This window comes from Coregonus clupeaformis, unplaced genomic scaffold (genome assembly GCF_020615455.1).
Source record: "Coregonus clupeaformis isolate EN_2021a unplaced genomic scaffold, ASM2061545v1 scaf0028, whole genome shotgun sequence".
Lineage (NCBI taxonomy): Eukaryota > Metazoa > Chordata > Actinopteri > Salmoniformes > Salmonidae > Coregonus > Coregonus clupeaformis.
The window spans coordinates 466618-480919 of NW_025533483.1; the positions used below are offsets into that span (position 1 = coordinate 466618).

A 14302-nucleotide genomic window follows, 5' to 3' on the forward strand; every position below is an offset into this window, starting at 1 on the left:
GGCGCTGTTTCAGCAGGGTCTCGTAGTGGTTGGAGGGGTAGGGTTAGGGGGTTACCTGTACATGGCGTTGTTTCAGCAGGGTCTCGTAGCGGTTGGAGGGGTAGGGTTAGGGGGTTACCTGTACATGGCGTTGTTTCAGCAGGGTCTCGTAGTGGTTGGAGGGGTAGGGTTAGGGGGGTTACCTGTACATGGCGTTGTTTCAGCAGGGTCTCGTAGCGGTTGGAGGGGTAGGGTTAGGGGGTTACCTGTACATGGCGTTGCTTCAGCAGGGTCTAGTAGTGGTTGGAGGGGTAGGGTTAGGGGGTTACCTGTACATGGCGTTGTTTCAGCAGGGTCTCGTAGTGGTTGGAGGGGTAGGGTTAGGGGGTTACCTGTACGTGGCGTTGTTTCAGCAGGGTCTCGTAGTGGTTGGAGGGGTAGGGGTAGGGGTCAGAGGTTATGGGGTTACCTGTACATGGCGCTGTTTCAGCAGGGTCTCGTAGCGGTTGGAGGGGTAGGGTTAGGGGTCAGAGGTTGGGGGGGTTACCTGTACATGGCGCTGCTTCAGCAGGGTCTCGTAGTGGTTGGAGGGGTAGGGTTAGGGGGTTACCTGTACATGGCGTTGCTTCAGCAGGGTCTAGTAGTGGTTGGAGGGGTAGGGTTAGGGGGTTACCTGTACATGGCGTTGTTTCAGCAGGGTCTCGTAGTGGTTGGAGGGGTAGGGTTAGGGGGTTACCTGTACATGGCGTTGTTTCAGCAGGGTCTCGTAGCGGTTGGAGGGGTAGGGTTAGGGGGTTACCTGTACATGGCGTTGTTTCAGCAGGGTCTCGTAGCGGTTGGAGGGGTAGGGTTAGGGGGTTACCTGTACATGGCGTTGTTTCAGCAGGGTCTCATAGTGGTTGGAGGGGTAGGGTTAGGGGTTAGGGGGTTACCTGTACATGGCGTTGTTTCAGCAGGGTCTCGTAGTGGTTGGAGGGGTAGGGTTAGGGGGTTACCTGTACATGGCGTTGTTTCAGCAGGGTCTCGTAGCGGTTGGAGGGGTAGGGTTAGGGGTCAGAGGTTATGGGGTTACCTGTACATGGCGCTGTTTCAGCAGGGTCTCATAGTGGTTGGAGGGGTAGGGTTAGGGGGTTACCTGTACATGGCGTTGCTTCAGCAGGGTCTCGTAGTGGTTGGAGGGGTAGGGTTAGGGGGTTACCTGTACATGGCGCTGCTTCAGCAGGGTCTCGTAGCGGTTGGAGGGGTAGGGTTAGGGGGTTACCTGTACGTGGCGTTGTTTCAGCAGGGTCTCGTAGCGGTTGGAGGGGTAGGGTTAGGGGGTTACCTGTACATGGCGCTGCTTCAGCAGGGTCTCGTAGCGGTTGGAGGGGTAGGGTTAGGGGGTTACCTGTACATGGCGCTGCTTCAGCAGGGTCTCGTAGCGGTTGGAGGGGTAGGGTTAGGGGGTTACCTGTACATGGCGCTGTTTCAGCAGGGTCTCGTGAGCGGTTGGAGGGGTAGGGGTTAGGGGTCAGAGGTTATGGGGTTACCTGTACATGGCGTTGTTTCAGCAGGGTCTCGTAGTGGTTGGAGGGGTAGGGTTAGGGGGTTACCTGTACATGGCGTTGTTTCAGCAGGGTCTCGTAGCGGTTGGAGGGGTAGGGTTAGGGGGTTACCTGTACATGGCGTTGTTTCAGCAGGGTCTCGTAGCGGTTGGAGGGGTAGGGTTAGGGGTCAGAGGTTATGGGGTTACCTGTACATGGCGTTGTTTCAGCAGGGTCTCGTAGTGGTTGGAGGGGTAGGGTTAGGGGGTTACCTGTACATGGCGTTGTTTCAGCAGGGTCTCGTAGCGGTTGGAGGGGTAGGGTTAGGGGGGTTACCTGTACATGGCGTTGTTTCAGCAGGGTCTCGTAGCGGTTGGAGGGGTAGGGTTAGGGGGTTACCTGTACATGGCGCTGTTTCAGCAGGGTCTCGTAGCGGTTGGAGGGGTAGGGGTAGGGGTCAGAGGTTGGGGGGGGTTACCTGTACATGGCGTTGTTTCAGCAGGGTCTCGTAGCGGTTGGAGGGGTAGGGTTAGGGGTCAGAGGTTATGGGGTTACCTGTACATGGCGCTGTTTCAGCAGGGTCTCGTAGCGGTTGGAGGCGGGCCAGGGGATGTTGGCTCCCTGGTTCTTACAGTCCGCTCTCAGACGCTTGTCCAGCAGCAGACTGAGCAACAGAGAGAGACATGGAGCATGTATCTGACACATACACATGTTCCTATCAGAGTGGAGCATGTATCTGACACATACACATGTTCCTATCAGAGTGGAGCATGTATCTGACACATACACATGTTCCTATCAGAGTGGAGCATGTATCTGACACATACACATGTTCCTATCAGAGTGGAGCATGTATCTGACACATACACATGTTCCTATCAGAGTAGCTGAGGTGTCTCGCCTCCAGGGCAGAAAATTACCACCCACCAAATTACCACCCGCCAAATTACCACCCGCCAAATTACCACCCACCAAATTACCACCCGCCAAAATACCACCCACCAAATTACTACCCACCAAATTACCACCAGCTACCTGCCAAATTACCACCCGCCAAAATACCACCCACCAAATTACTACCTGCCACCCGCCAAATTACCACCCGCCAAATTACCACCAGCTACCTGCCAAATTACCACCCGCCAAATTACCACCAGCTACCTGCCAAATTACCACCCGCCAAATTACCAGTCTATTTTACCAGCCCCGGTGGACATCAGGGCTCTACAGTATGAGCATTTCACTTGCATTTGCGACAAAAACATGCAATTCAAAGTCAAGCATGGGCGAGTTGTGATTTATAGTTTTCAAAGTATTTCTACCGTTTAGTTTCATAGTTGGACTACAAACCTCACACCGCAAGAGTGAAGTACCGAAAGATTCCGTTTTAAAAGCGCAGAGAAAAACTCAAATTTACCAAAAGTGAGACTTTGTCCTTGTGTTTCTCGGCTATTTCCATCGTTTTGTTCACACGCTAGGTTGTTTTCAATGTTAGTTTGAGCAGCAAAGACACTAGCTAGTCAGATTCACAGACATTACCATGGTAACCTCTCGCGCCTAAAGGACAGCACCTTTGTCTCATCTATGGTATTTTGGTTAAAAGACTTAGGTCACAAAAATGAAATGAAATTGAGCAATATACTACGTTAATTCTTATTTGTAATACATTTCTTGTTTTAGATTGTGGGCTTTTTTTTATTTTTTATTCTGGCCCAACATTTTTTTATAACTAGTCAATAGAAATGTTAAAAGATCTACCTGACAGTGGCTGGAGACCAGAGAGAGAGGACCCGCTTGTCTCTGAGAGAGAGGACCCGCTTGTCTCTGAGAGAGAGAGGACCCGCTTGTCTCTGAGAGAGAGAGGACCCGCTTGTCTCAGAGAGAGAGGACCCGCTTGTCTCTGAGAGAGAGAGGACCCGCTTGTCTCTGAGAGAGAGAGGACCCGCTTGTCTCTGAGAGAGAGAGGACCCGCTTGTCTCTGAGAGAGAGAGGACCCGCTTGTCTCTGAGAGAGAGAGGACCCGCTTGTCTCAGAGAGAGAGGACCCGCTTGTCTCAGAGAGAGAGGACCCGCTTGTCTCTGAGAGAGAGAGGACCCGCTTGTCTCTGAGAGAGAGAGGACCCGCTTGTCTCTGAGAGAGAGAGGACCCGCTTGTCTCTGAGAGAGAGGACCCGCTTGTCTCTGAGAGAGAGAGGACCCGCTTGTCTCTGAGAGAGAGGACCCGCTTGTCTCAGAGAGAGAGGACCCGCTTGTCTCAGAGAGAGAGGACCTGCTTGTCTCTGAGAGAGAGAGGATCCGCTTGTCTCTGAGAGAAAGAGGACCCGCTTGTCTCTGAGAGAGAGAGGACCCGCTTGTCTCTGAGAGAGAGAGGACCCGCTTGTCTCTGAGAGAGAGAGGACCCGCTTGTCTCTGAGAGAGAGGACCCGCTTGTCTATGAGTGATTCAAGTGTTTTCAGTTGCTTTTCAACAGTTGATATAATCCACATACCTTCCAGCTAGAATCTTGTAGTAGGCAAATATCTGATCAGCCAGCTTGTAGACAAACTGATCAAAACACAGGTTGACCTGCAAGAATGAAGAGGAACAAAGAGATGTGCATATTGATCAAGAATCATGTAGTGATGACTAGTCTAATGGTGACCAACACACCTCTGCTTCAATCTCATCGTAGAGGAACTGCTTCTTGAACTTGGTCAGTGCATAGTGGGCGCTGTCATTATAGAGGTCCAGAGAGTACAGCACATACCTGGAGGACAGGACAGGAAGTTTACTTCAAATACATTTCATATTGTAGCAATAGATTGAGGACAGGACATATACTTTGTGATACAGACTCTGGATGAAAGTTGGCTAGTTAGCTAGCTCTATACCAGATCTACACTACAGCTAACAGAGAACTGCTCTATACCAGATCTACACTACAGCTAACAGAAAACTGGTCTATACCAGATCTACACTACAGCTAACAGAAAACTGGTCTATACCAGATCTACACTACAGCTAACAGAGAACTGGTCTATACCAGATCTACACTACAGTAACAGAGAACTGCTCTATACCAGATCTACACTACAGCTAACAGAAAACTGGTTCAGTGGTCACTGTCTGCCACCATCAATGTGTGTTTTATAATGAGTGTGTGCGTTAGACTTGGGCGGTATACCGTATAATACCGTATACCAGGGTATTTGGAAATTGCCACGGGATGTTTTTTCAATACTGTTGAAACTATTCCTTCGAAGTTTTTCTATACATTTGAATATTTGTAGCTATTTTTTAAGTAATTACCTGCAGTCAACCTGTGCAGTGCATTAGGAGATAAATCAGATCACGTTCTCATTTCACCTGTCACATGATTTTACATTATGAAGCTATGTTGTTCCCCAGAACAGTTGAGCCAGTCACGTGTTTGTTTGTAAATACCACAACGGGAGAAAGCAGGAGCAGGTGAGTCCAGCTGAGTTTTGACAGGGGTCGCGTTTTATATTGAAAGTCAAGTGTTTTTTTGCTTCAACAGAGTGATCAGGGATGTGCAACTATAGTTTTCCTTCACAGAAAAATACATTAGGGCAACACATTCGGCATAAAACAGCTTCATTTTCATCAGATGACAACCAAAGTGCAACGCTATTTGGCTGGCAGCCACACAGTAAATGAGCTTCAATTAAAAATCAAAACGATGCATGGCCATCATATTTCTAATGTTTAGGCCTATTATAGAAAGAATGTAGCCAGCTACATTTCCTAATGTTTTGCTTCAAGTTAATCTAGAATTTTACCAGAGAATAATAGGCTGTCTTCACAGGGAAAAGTACTGGAGAAAAGTAGCTGATGTCAGATGATAGAACGACCATTGGTGAATTCTCATCCAAGTTTAGAAGTGAAACTGAAGCACAGAGTTAGTCTGATGCTGATCAGAAATTACAGGAAGAAGCATTTTAGATCTGTGTTTACAAAACGCAGCGAGATATTTCTCATGCGTTGTTTCTTTTTTTCCTGCTGGAAAAACACAGAATTATGTGTTAACACGACCCGTTAGTTTAACCCGTTAGTTTAACCCGTTAGTTTAACTTGATAAGTTAGTGGCTGAATTAATAAGGTGATGGGGCATCATATTGTGTTGGCTTTCTGCCATGTTTGAGAAGTCCAAGCCCTTTGGATCAGTTATCTGTACAGCTGCCACTGCTAACTTATTATTATTTTTTATTTTTTTGTCATTTAGCAGACGCTCTTATCCAGAGCGACTTACATGAGCAATTAGGGTTAAGTGCCTTGCTCAAGGGCACATCGACAGATTTTTCACCTAGTCGGCTCGGGGATTAGAACCAGCGACCTTTCGGTTACTGGCACAACGCTCTTACCCACTAAGCTACCTGATTTCCTTGCTATTTTCTCCTCTCAGTTCTCCGAGCAGAGCAGGCAGGCCCGTTGCCCTAGCGACTCCAGACAGACACACTGTGTGACCGTGCTGCTTCAGAGCAGACAAGCAACGCATCAAAACTTCTCTCGTTCACATTCGCTTATAAATGACCAAACTCACCAAAAATGACATTCGGTAGCGCCTACCTGTATAGCTTTATGAGCTGGATTGCCTGCCTTTGCAATTAATTTATTTTCGTTTGCGCTTGTTAGCATATTTAGCTAGCAGCCTCCATGGAAATTCGCTATTGCTTGTGCTAATTTTGTTAGCATTCTGGTAAATGACAACCAATGGTATTTTTTGAGGTTTTTTTGGCGCCCGCTTGTGTAGCTCTGGCACCCCAATGGTGGAACAAGCTCCCTCACGACGCCAGGACAGCGGAGTCACTCACCACCTTCCGGAGACATTTGAAACCCCACCTCTTTAAGGAATACCTGGGATAGGATAAAGTAATCCTTCTAACCCCCCCCCAAATTGTAAAGTGGTTATCCCACTGGCTATAGGGTGAACGTACCAATTTGTGAGTCGCTCTGGCTAAGAGCGTCTGCTAAATGACGTTAATGTGCCCTTGAGCAAGGCACTTGACCCTAATTGCTCCTGTAAGTCGCTCTGGTTAAGAGCGTCTGCTAAATGACTAAAATGTAAATGTAAATGTAGTACTAAAGCCGGTAATACTGTAAATCCTGGAATGAGAGAAGGACGGTATGACGCCCAACCGTAGTGTGTGTGTGTTTGTGTACCCTCCTTACTCCATCATAGAGGCCTCCTTGGACTCCAGTATGTGGTCTGTGAGGATCCAGGGCATGGACATCTCGATGGGGAACTGGATCCTGCCACCCATGGTCAGCTCCAGGAAGAACTCTCTAAACCACAGCTGAGACAGGTCACAGCACTGCTGCAGGGTATCTGTTAGGGGGGACAGAGGGTTAGAGAGGGGACAGACAGAGGGGACAGACAGAGGGGACAGACAGGGGGGACAGACAGAGGGGACAGACAGGGGGGACAGACAGAGGGGACAGACAGGGGGACAGACAGAGGGGACAGACAGAGGGGACAGACAGAGGGGACAGACAGAGGGGACAGACAGGGGGGACAGACAGGGGGGACAGACAGAGGGGACAGACAGAGGGGGCAGACAGAGGGGACAGACAGGGGGGAAAGACAGAGGGGACAGACAGGGGGGACGGACAGGGGGGACAGACAGAGGGGACAGGGGGGACAGACAGAGGGGACAGACAGAGGGGACAGACAGGGGGGACAGACAGAGGGACAGACAGAGGGGACAGACAGGGGGACAGACAGGGGGGACAGACAGGGGGACAGACAGAGGGGACAGACAGGGGGGACAGACAGAGGGGGCAGACAGGGGGGACAGACAGAGGGGACAGACAGGGGAGACAGACAGGGGAGACAGACAGGGGGGACAGACAGAGGGGACAGACAGAGGGGGCAGACAGAGGGGGCAGACAGAGGGGACAGACAGGGGGGACAGACAGGGGGGACAGACAGAGGGGGCAGACAGAGGGGACAGACAGAGGGGACAGACAGAGGGGACAGACAGAGGGGGCAGACAGGGGGGACAGACAGAGGGGACAGACAGGGGGGACAGACAGGGGGGACAGACAGAGGGGACAGACAGGGGGGACAGACAGAGGGGACAGACAGGGGGGACGGACAGGGGGGACAGACAGAGGGGACAGGGGGGACAGACAGAGGGGACAGACAGAGGGTTAGAGAGGGGACAGACAGAGGGGACAGACAGAGGGGACAGACAGAGGGGACAGACAGGGGGGACAGACAGAGGGGACAGACAGAGGGGACAGACAGAGGGGACAGACAGGGGGGACAGACAGGGGGGACAGACAGGGGGGACGGACAGAGGGGACGGACAGAGGGGACAGACAGGGGGGACGGACAGGGGGGACAGACAGAGGGGACAGGGGGGACAGACAGAGGGGACAGACAGAGGGGACAGACAGAGGGTTAGAGAGGGGACAGACAGAGGGGACAGACAGGGGGGACAGACAGAGGGGACAGACAGAGGGGACAGGGGGGACAGACAGAGGGGGCAGACAGAGGGGGCAGACAGAGGGGACAGACAGGGGGGGCAGACAGAGGGGACGGACAGGGGGGACAGACAGAGGGGACAGACAGAGGGGACAGACAGAGGGGACAGACAGGGGGACAGACAGAGGGGACAGACAGGGGGACAGACAGGGGGACAGACAGAGGGGACGGACAGAGGGGACAGACAGAGGGGACAGACAGGGGGGCAGACAGAGGGGACAGACAGAGGGGACGGACAGGGGGACAGACAGAGGGGACGGACAGAGGGGACGGACAGGGGGGACAGACAGAGGGGACAGACAGAGGGGACGGACAGGGGGGACAGACAGAGGGGACAGACAGGGGGGACAGACAGAGGGGACAGACAGAGGGGACGGACAGGGGGAACAGGGGGGACAGACAGAGGGGACAGACAGAGGGGACAGACAGGGGGGAAAAACAGGGGGACAGACAGGGGGACAGACGGGGGACAGACAGAGGGGACAGACAGAGGGGATAGACAGAGGGGACGGACAGAGGGGACGGACAGGGGGGACAGACAGAGGGGACGGACAGGGGGAACAGGGGGGACAGACAGAGGGGACAGACAGGGGGGACAGACAGGGGGGACAGACAGGGGGGACAGACAGGGGGGACAGACAGGGGGGACAGACAGAGGGGACAGACAGAGGGGACAGACAGAGGGTTAGAGAGGGGACAGACAGAGGGGACAGACAGGGGGGACAGACAGAGGGGACAGACAGAGGGGGCAGACAGGGGGGACAGACAGGGGGGACAGACAGGGGGGACAGACAGGGGGACAGACAGAGGGGACAGACAGGGGGACGGACAGGGGGGACAGACAGAGGGGACAGACAGAGGGGACAGACAGAGGGTTAGAGAGGGGACAGACAGAGGGGACAGACAGAGGGGACAGACAGGGGGGACAGACAGGGGGGACAGACAGGGGGGACAGACAGAGGGGACAGGGGGGACAGACAGAAGGGACAGACAGAGGGGACAGACAGAGGGGACAGACAGAGGGGGCAGACAGAGGGGACGGACAGGGGGGACAGACAGAGGGGACAGACAGAGGGGACAGACAGAGGGGACAGACAGGGGGACAGACAGAGGGGACAGACAGGGGGGACAGACAGGGGGACAGACAGAGGGGACGGACAGAGGGGACAGACAGAGGGGACAGACAGAGGGGACAGACAGGGGGGGCAGACAGAGGGGACAGACAGAGGGGACGGACAGGGGGGACAGACAGAGGGGATAGACAGAGGGGACGGACAGGGGGGACGGACAGAGGGGACAGACAGAGGGGACAGACAGGGGGGACAGAACAGGGGGGACAGACAGAGGGGACAGACAGAGGGGACAGACAGGGGGGACAGACAGGGGGACAGACAGAGGGGACAGACAGGGGGGACAGACAGAGGGGATAGACAGAGGGGACGGACAGGGGGGACAGACAGAGGGGACGGACAGGGGGGACAGACAGAGGGGACGGACAGGGGGAACAGGGGGGACAGACAGAGGGGACAGACAGGGGGGACAGACAGGGGGGACAGACAGAGGGGACAGACAGAGGGGACAGACAGAGGGGACGGACAGGGGGGACGGACAGGGGGGACAGACAGAGGGGACAGACAGGGGGGACAGACAGAGGGGACAGACAGAGGGGATAGACAGAGGGGACGGACAGAGGGGACGGACACGGGGGACAGACAGGGGGGACAGACAGGGGGGACAGACAGAGGGGACAGACAGGGGGGACAGACAGGGGGGACAGAGAGAGGGGACAGACAGAGGGGACAGACAGGGGGGACAGACAGGGGGGACGGACAGGGGGGACAATGAGCAGAATCTGTAAGAGCAGGAGGGTTCTGCAGGGCCAGGGGAGCAGGAGGTACCGGCTGAATCATCCTATGGGCTCTGGTCTAAAGTGGTGCACTAAATAGGGAATAGGGTGTAATTTGGGATGCAGACACTGTCTCTACCCGTCTCCTTACCACTGAAGTTCAGCAGGTGTGTATAGAAGAAGGACTCTCTGTGGAACTTCTCCATGTCCACGATGGTGGGTCCCTCCAGACTGCTGCGGAGAGTCTTCTTAGAACCACTCCTATCAGCTATCAGAGATTCCAGCATGGTACGAACCATATACAGCTACAGAGGAGGATGAGGAGGAGAGGGGGAGGGGGAGGAGGAGGAGAGGAGGAGGGGGAGAGGAGAGGGAGAGGAGGAGGAGAGGGGGGAGAGGGGGAGGGGAGGAGGAGAGGGGGAGGAGGAGAGGGGAGGGGAGGAGGAGGGGGAGGGGAGGGGAGGAGGAGGAGGGGAGGAGGAGAGGGGGGAGAGGAGGAGGAGAAGGGGAGGGGAGGAGGAGGAGGGGAGGAGGGGGGTGGGGGGGAGGAGGAGGGGGGGAGGAGGAGGAGGAGGTGGAGGGGAGGAGGAGGAGAGGGGGAGGGGAGGAGAGGAGGGGGAGAGGAGGAGGAGGGGGAGGAGGAGGGGGAGGAGAGGAGAGGAGAAATGATATATGAATATATATATTTATCTGACAGACAAAAGGTTTAATATTTAACTTTTGGTTGGTCTTAGGGATGTTAACGGTTAAATGTTAATTGGTTAGCCGCTGAAAATACATTTGATCGGTAATGCTTATCAGTCTATAGGTTAATTAGCATAATTTTGTGGAATTAAATTGGCGCGTGTGTATTTTCGTTAGTCGTCATGTATCTTATTTATCACACGTCACATTATACAGAGACTAGTTAGAGGAGAGGAATATCCTACCACCTGTCAGACAGCATACAGAGACTAGTTAGAGGAGAGGAATATCCTACCACCTGTCAGACAGCATACAGAGACTAGTTAGAGGAGAGGAATATCCTACCACCTGTCAGACAGCATACAGAGACTAGTTAGAGGAGAGGAATATCCTACCACCTGTCAGACAGCATACAGAGACTAGTTAGAGGAGAGGAATATCACCTGTCAGACAGCATACAGAGACTAGTTAGAGGAGAGGAATATCCTACCACCTGTCAGACAGCATACAGAGACTAGTTAGAGGAGAGGAATATCCTACCACCTGTCAGACAGCATACAGAGACTAGTTAGAGAGGAATATCACCTGTCAGACAGCATACAGAGACTAGTTAGAGGGAGAGGAATATCCTACCACCTGTCAGACAGCATACAGAGACTAGTTAGAGGAGAGGAATATCACCTGTCAGACAGCATACAGAGACTAGTTAGAGGAGAGGAATATCCTACCACCTGTCAGACAGCATACAGAGACTAGTTAGAGTAGAGGAATATCCTACCACCTGTCAGACAGCATACAGAGACTAGTTAGAGGAGAGGAATATCACCTGTCAGACAGCATACAGAGACTAGTTAGAGGAGAGGAATATCACCTGTCAGACAGCATACAGAGACTAGTTAGAGGAGAGGAATATCCTACCACCTGTCAGACAGCATACAGAGACTAGTTAGAGGAGAGGACTATCACCTGTCAGACAGCATACAGAGACTAGTTAGAGGAGAGGAATATCACCTGTCAGACAGCATACAGAGACTAGTTAGAGGAGAGGAATATCACCTGTCAGACAGCATACAGAGACTAGTTAGAGAGGAATATCACCTGTCAGACAGCATACAGAGACTAGTTAGAGGAGAGGAATATCCTACCACCTGTCAGACAGCATACAGAGACTAGTTAGAGGAGAGGAATATCCTACCACCTGTCAGACAGCATACAGAGACTAGTTAGAGAGGAATATCACCTGTCAGACAGCATACAGAGACTAGTTAGAGGAGAGGAATATCACCTGTCAGACAGCATACAGAGACTAGTTAGAGAGGAATATCACCTGTCAGACAGCATACAGAGACTAGTTAGAGGAGAGGAATATCACCTGTCAGACAGCATACAGAGACTAGTTAGAGGAGAGGAATATCACCTGTCAGACAGCATACAGAGACTAGTTAGAGGAGAGGAATATCACCTGTCAGACAGCATACAGAGACTAGTTAGAGGAGAGGAATATCACCTGTCAGACAGCATACAGAGACTAGTTAGAGGAGAGGAATATCACCTGTCAGACAGCATACAGAGACTAGTTAGAGGAGAGGAATATCCTACCACCTGTCAGACAGCATACAGAGACTAGTTAGAGGAGAGGAATATCACCTGTCAGACAGCATACAGAGACTAGTTAGAGAGGAATATCACCTGTCAGACAGCATACAGAGACTAGTTAGAGGAGAGGAATATCCTACCACCTGTCAGACAGCATACAGAGACTAGTTAGAGGAGAGGAATATCACCTGTCAGACAGCATACAGAGACTAGTTAGAGGAGAGGAATATCACCTGTCAGACAGCATACAGAGACTAGTTAGAGGAGAGGAATATCACCTGTCAGACAGCATACAGAGACTAGTTAGAGGAGAGGAATATCCTACCACCTGTCAGAAAGCATACAGAGACTAGTTAGAGAGGAATATCACCTGTCAGACAGCATACAGAGACTAGTTAGAGGAGAGGAATATCCTACCACCTGTCAGACAGCATACAGAGACTAGTTAGAGAGGAATATCACCTGTCAGACAGCATACAGAGACTAGTTAGAGAGGAATATCACCTGTCAGACAGCATACAGAGACTAGTTAGAGGAGAGGAATATCCTACCACCTGTCAGACAGCATACAGAGACTAGTTAGAGAGGAATATCACCTGTCAGACAGCATACAGAGACTAGTTAGAGGAGAGGAATATCCTACCACCTGTCAGACAGCATACAGAGACTAGTTAGAGAGGAATATCACCTGTCAGACAGCATACAGAGACTAGTTAGAGGAGAGGAATATCACCTGTCAGACAGCATACAGAGACTAGTTAGAGGAGAGGAATATCCTACCACCTGTCAGACAGCATACAGAGACTAGTTAGAGGAGAGGAATATCACCTGTCAGACAGCATACAGAGACTAGTTAGAGAGGAATATCACCTGTCAGACAGCATACAGAGACTAGTTAGAGGAGAGGAATATCCTACCACCTGTCAGACAGCATACAGAGACTAGTTAGAGGAGAGGAATATCACCTGTCAGACAGCATACAGAGACTAGTTAGAGGAGAGGAATATCACCTGTCAGACAGCATACAGAGACTAGTTAGAGAGGAATATCACCTGTCAGACAGCATACAGAGACTAGTTAGAGAGGAATATCCTACCACCTGTCAGACAGCATACAGAGACTAGTTAGAGGAGAGGAATATCCTACCACCTGTCAGACAGCATACAGAGACTAGTTAGAGGAGAGGAATATCACCTGTCAGACAGCATACAGAGACTAGTTAGAGGAGAGGAATATCCTACCACCTGTCAGACAGCATACAGAGACTAGTTAGAGAGGAATATCCTACCACCTGTCAGACAGCATACAGAGACTAGTTAGAGGAGAGGAATATCACCTGTCAGACAGCATACAGAGACTAGTTAGAGGAGAGGAATATCACCTGTCAGACAGCATACAGAGACTAGTTAGAGGAGAGGAATATCACCTGTCAGACAGCATACAGAGACTAGTTAGAGGAGAGGAATATCCTACCACCTGTCAGACAGCATACAGAGACTAGTTAGAGGAGAGGAATATCACCTGTCAGACAGCATACAGAGACTAGTTAGAGGAGAGGAATATCCTACCACCTGTCAGACAGCATACAGAGACTAGTTAGAGGAGAGGAATATCCTACCACCTGTCAGACAGCATACAGAGACTAGTTAGAGGAGAGGAATATCCTACCACCTGTCAGACAGCATACAGAGACTAGTTAGAGGAGAGGAATATCACCTGTCAGACAGCATACAGAGACTAGTTAGAGGAGAGGAATATCACCTGTCAGACAGCATACAGAGACTAGTTAGAGGAGAGGAATATCCTACCACCTGTCAGACAGCATACAGAGACTAGTTAGAGGAGAGGAATATCCTACCACCTGTCAGACAGCATACAGAGACTAGTTAGAGAGGAATATCCTACCACCTGTCAGACAGCATACAGAGACTAGTTAGAGGAGAGGAATATCCTACCACCTGTCAGACAGCATACAGAGACTAGTTAGAGGAGAGGAATATCACCTGTCAGACAGCATACAGAGACTAGTTAGAGGAGAGGAATATCACCTGTCAGACAGCATACAGAGACTAGTTAGAGGAGAGGAATATCCTACCACCTGTCAGAAAGCATACAGAGACTAGTTAGAGGAGAGGAATATCCTACCACCTGTCAGACAGCATACAGAGACTAGTTAGAGGAGAGGAAT

The 14302-nt window shown here is 51.5% G+C and overlaps 1 protein-coding gene across 3 annotated transcripts in view; it reads right to left on the bottom strand.

The window, feature by feature from the left end:
* Positions 1–14302, bottom strand: part of cyfip1 (cytoplasmic FMR1 interacting protein 1) — a 165602-nt gene that overhangs the window by 66020 nt on the left and 85280 nt on the right. For all 3 annotated transcript variants that reach the window (XM_041889523.1, XM_041889522.1, XM_041889524.1), the window contains 5 exons: positions 9986–10139; positions 6671–6827; positions 4151–4247; positions 3990–4066; positions 2058–2166 (listed from right to left, as the gene is read on the bottom strand). In XM_041889523.1, the coding sequence (XP_041745457.1) occupies positions 2058–2166; positions 3990–4066; positions 4151–4247; positions 6671–6827; positions 9986–10139 (594 nt within the window). The remainder of the gene's footprint in view (positions 1–2057; positions 2167–3989; positions 4067–4150; positions 4248–6670; positions 6828–9985; positions 10140–14302) is intronic.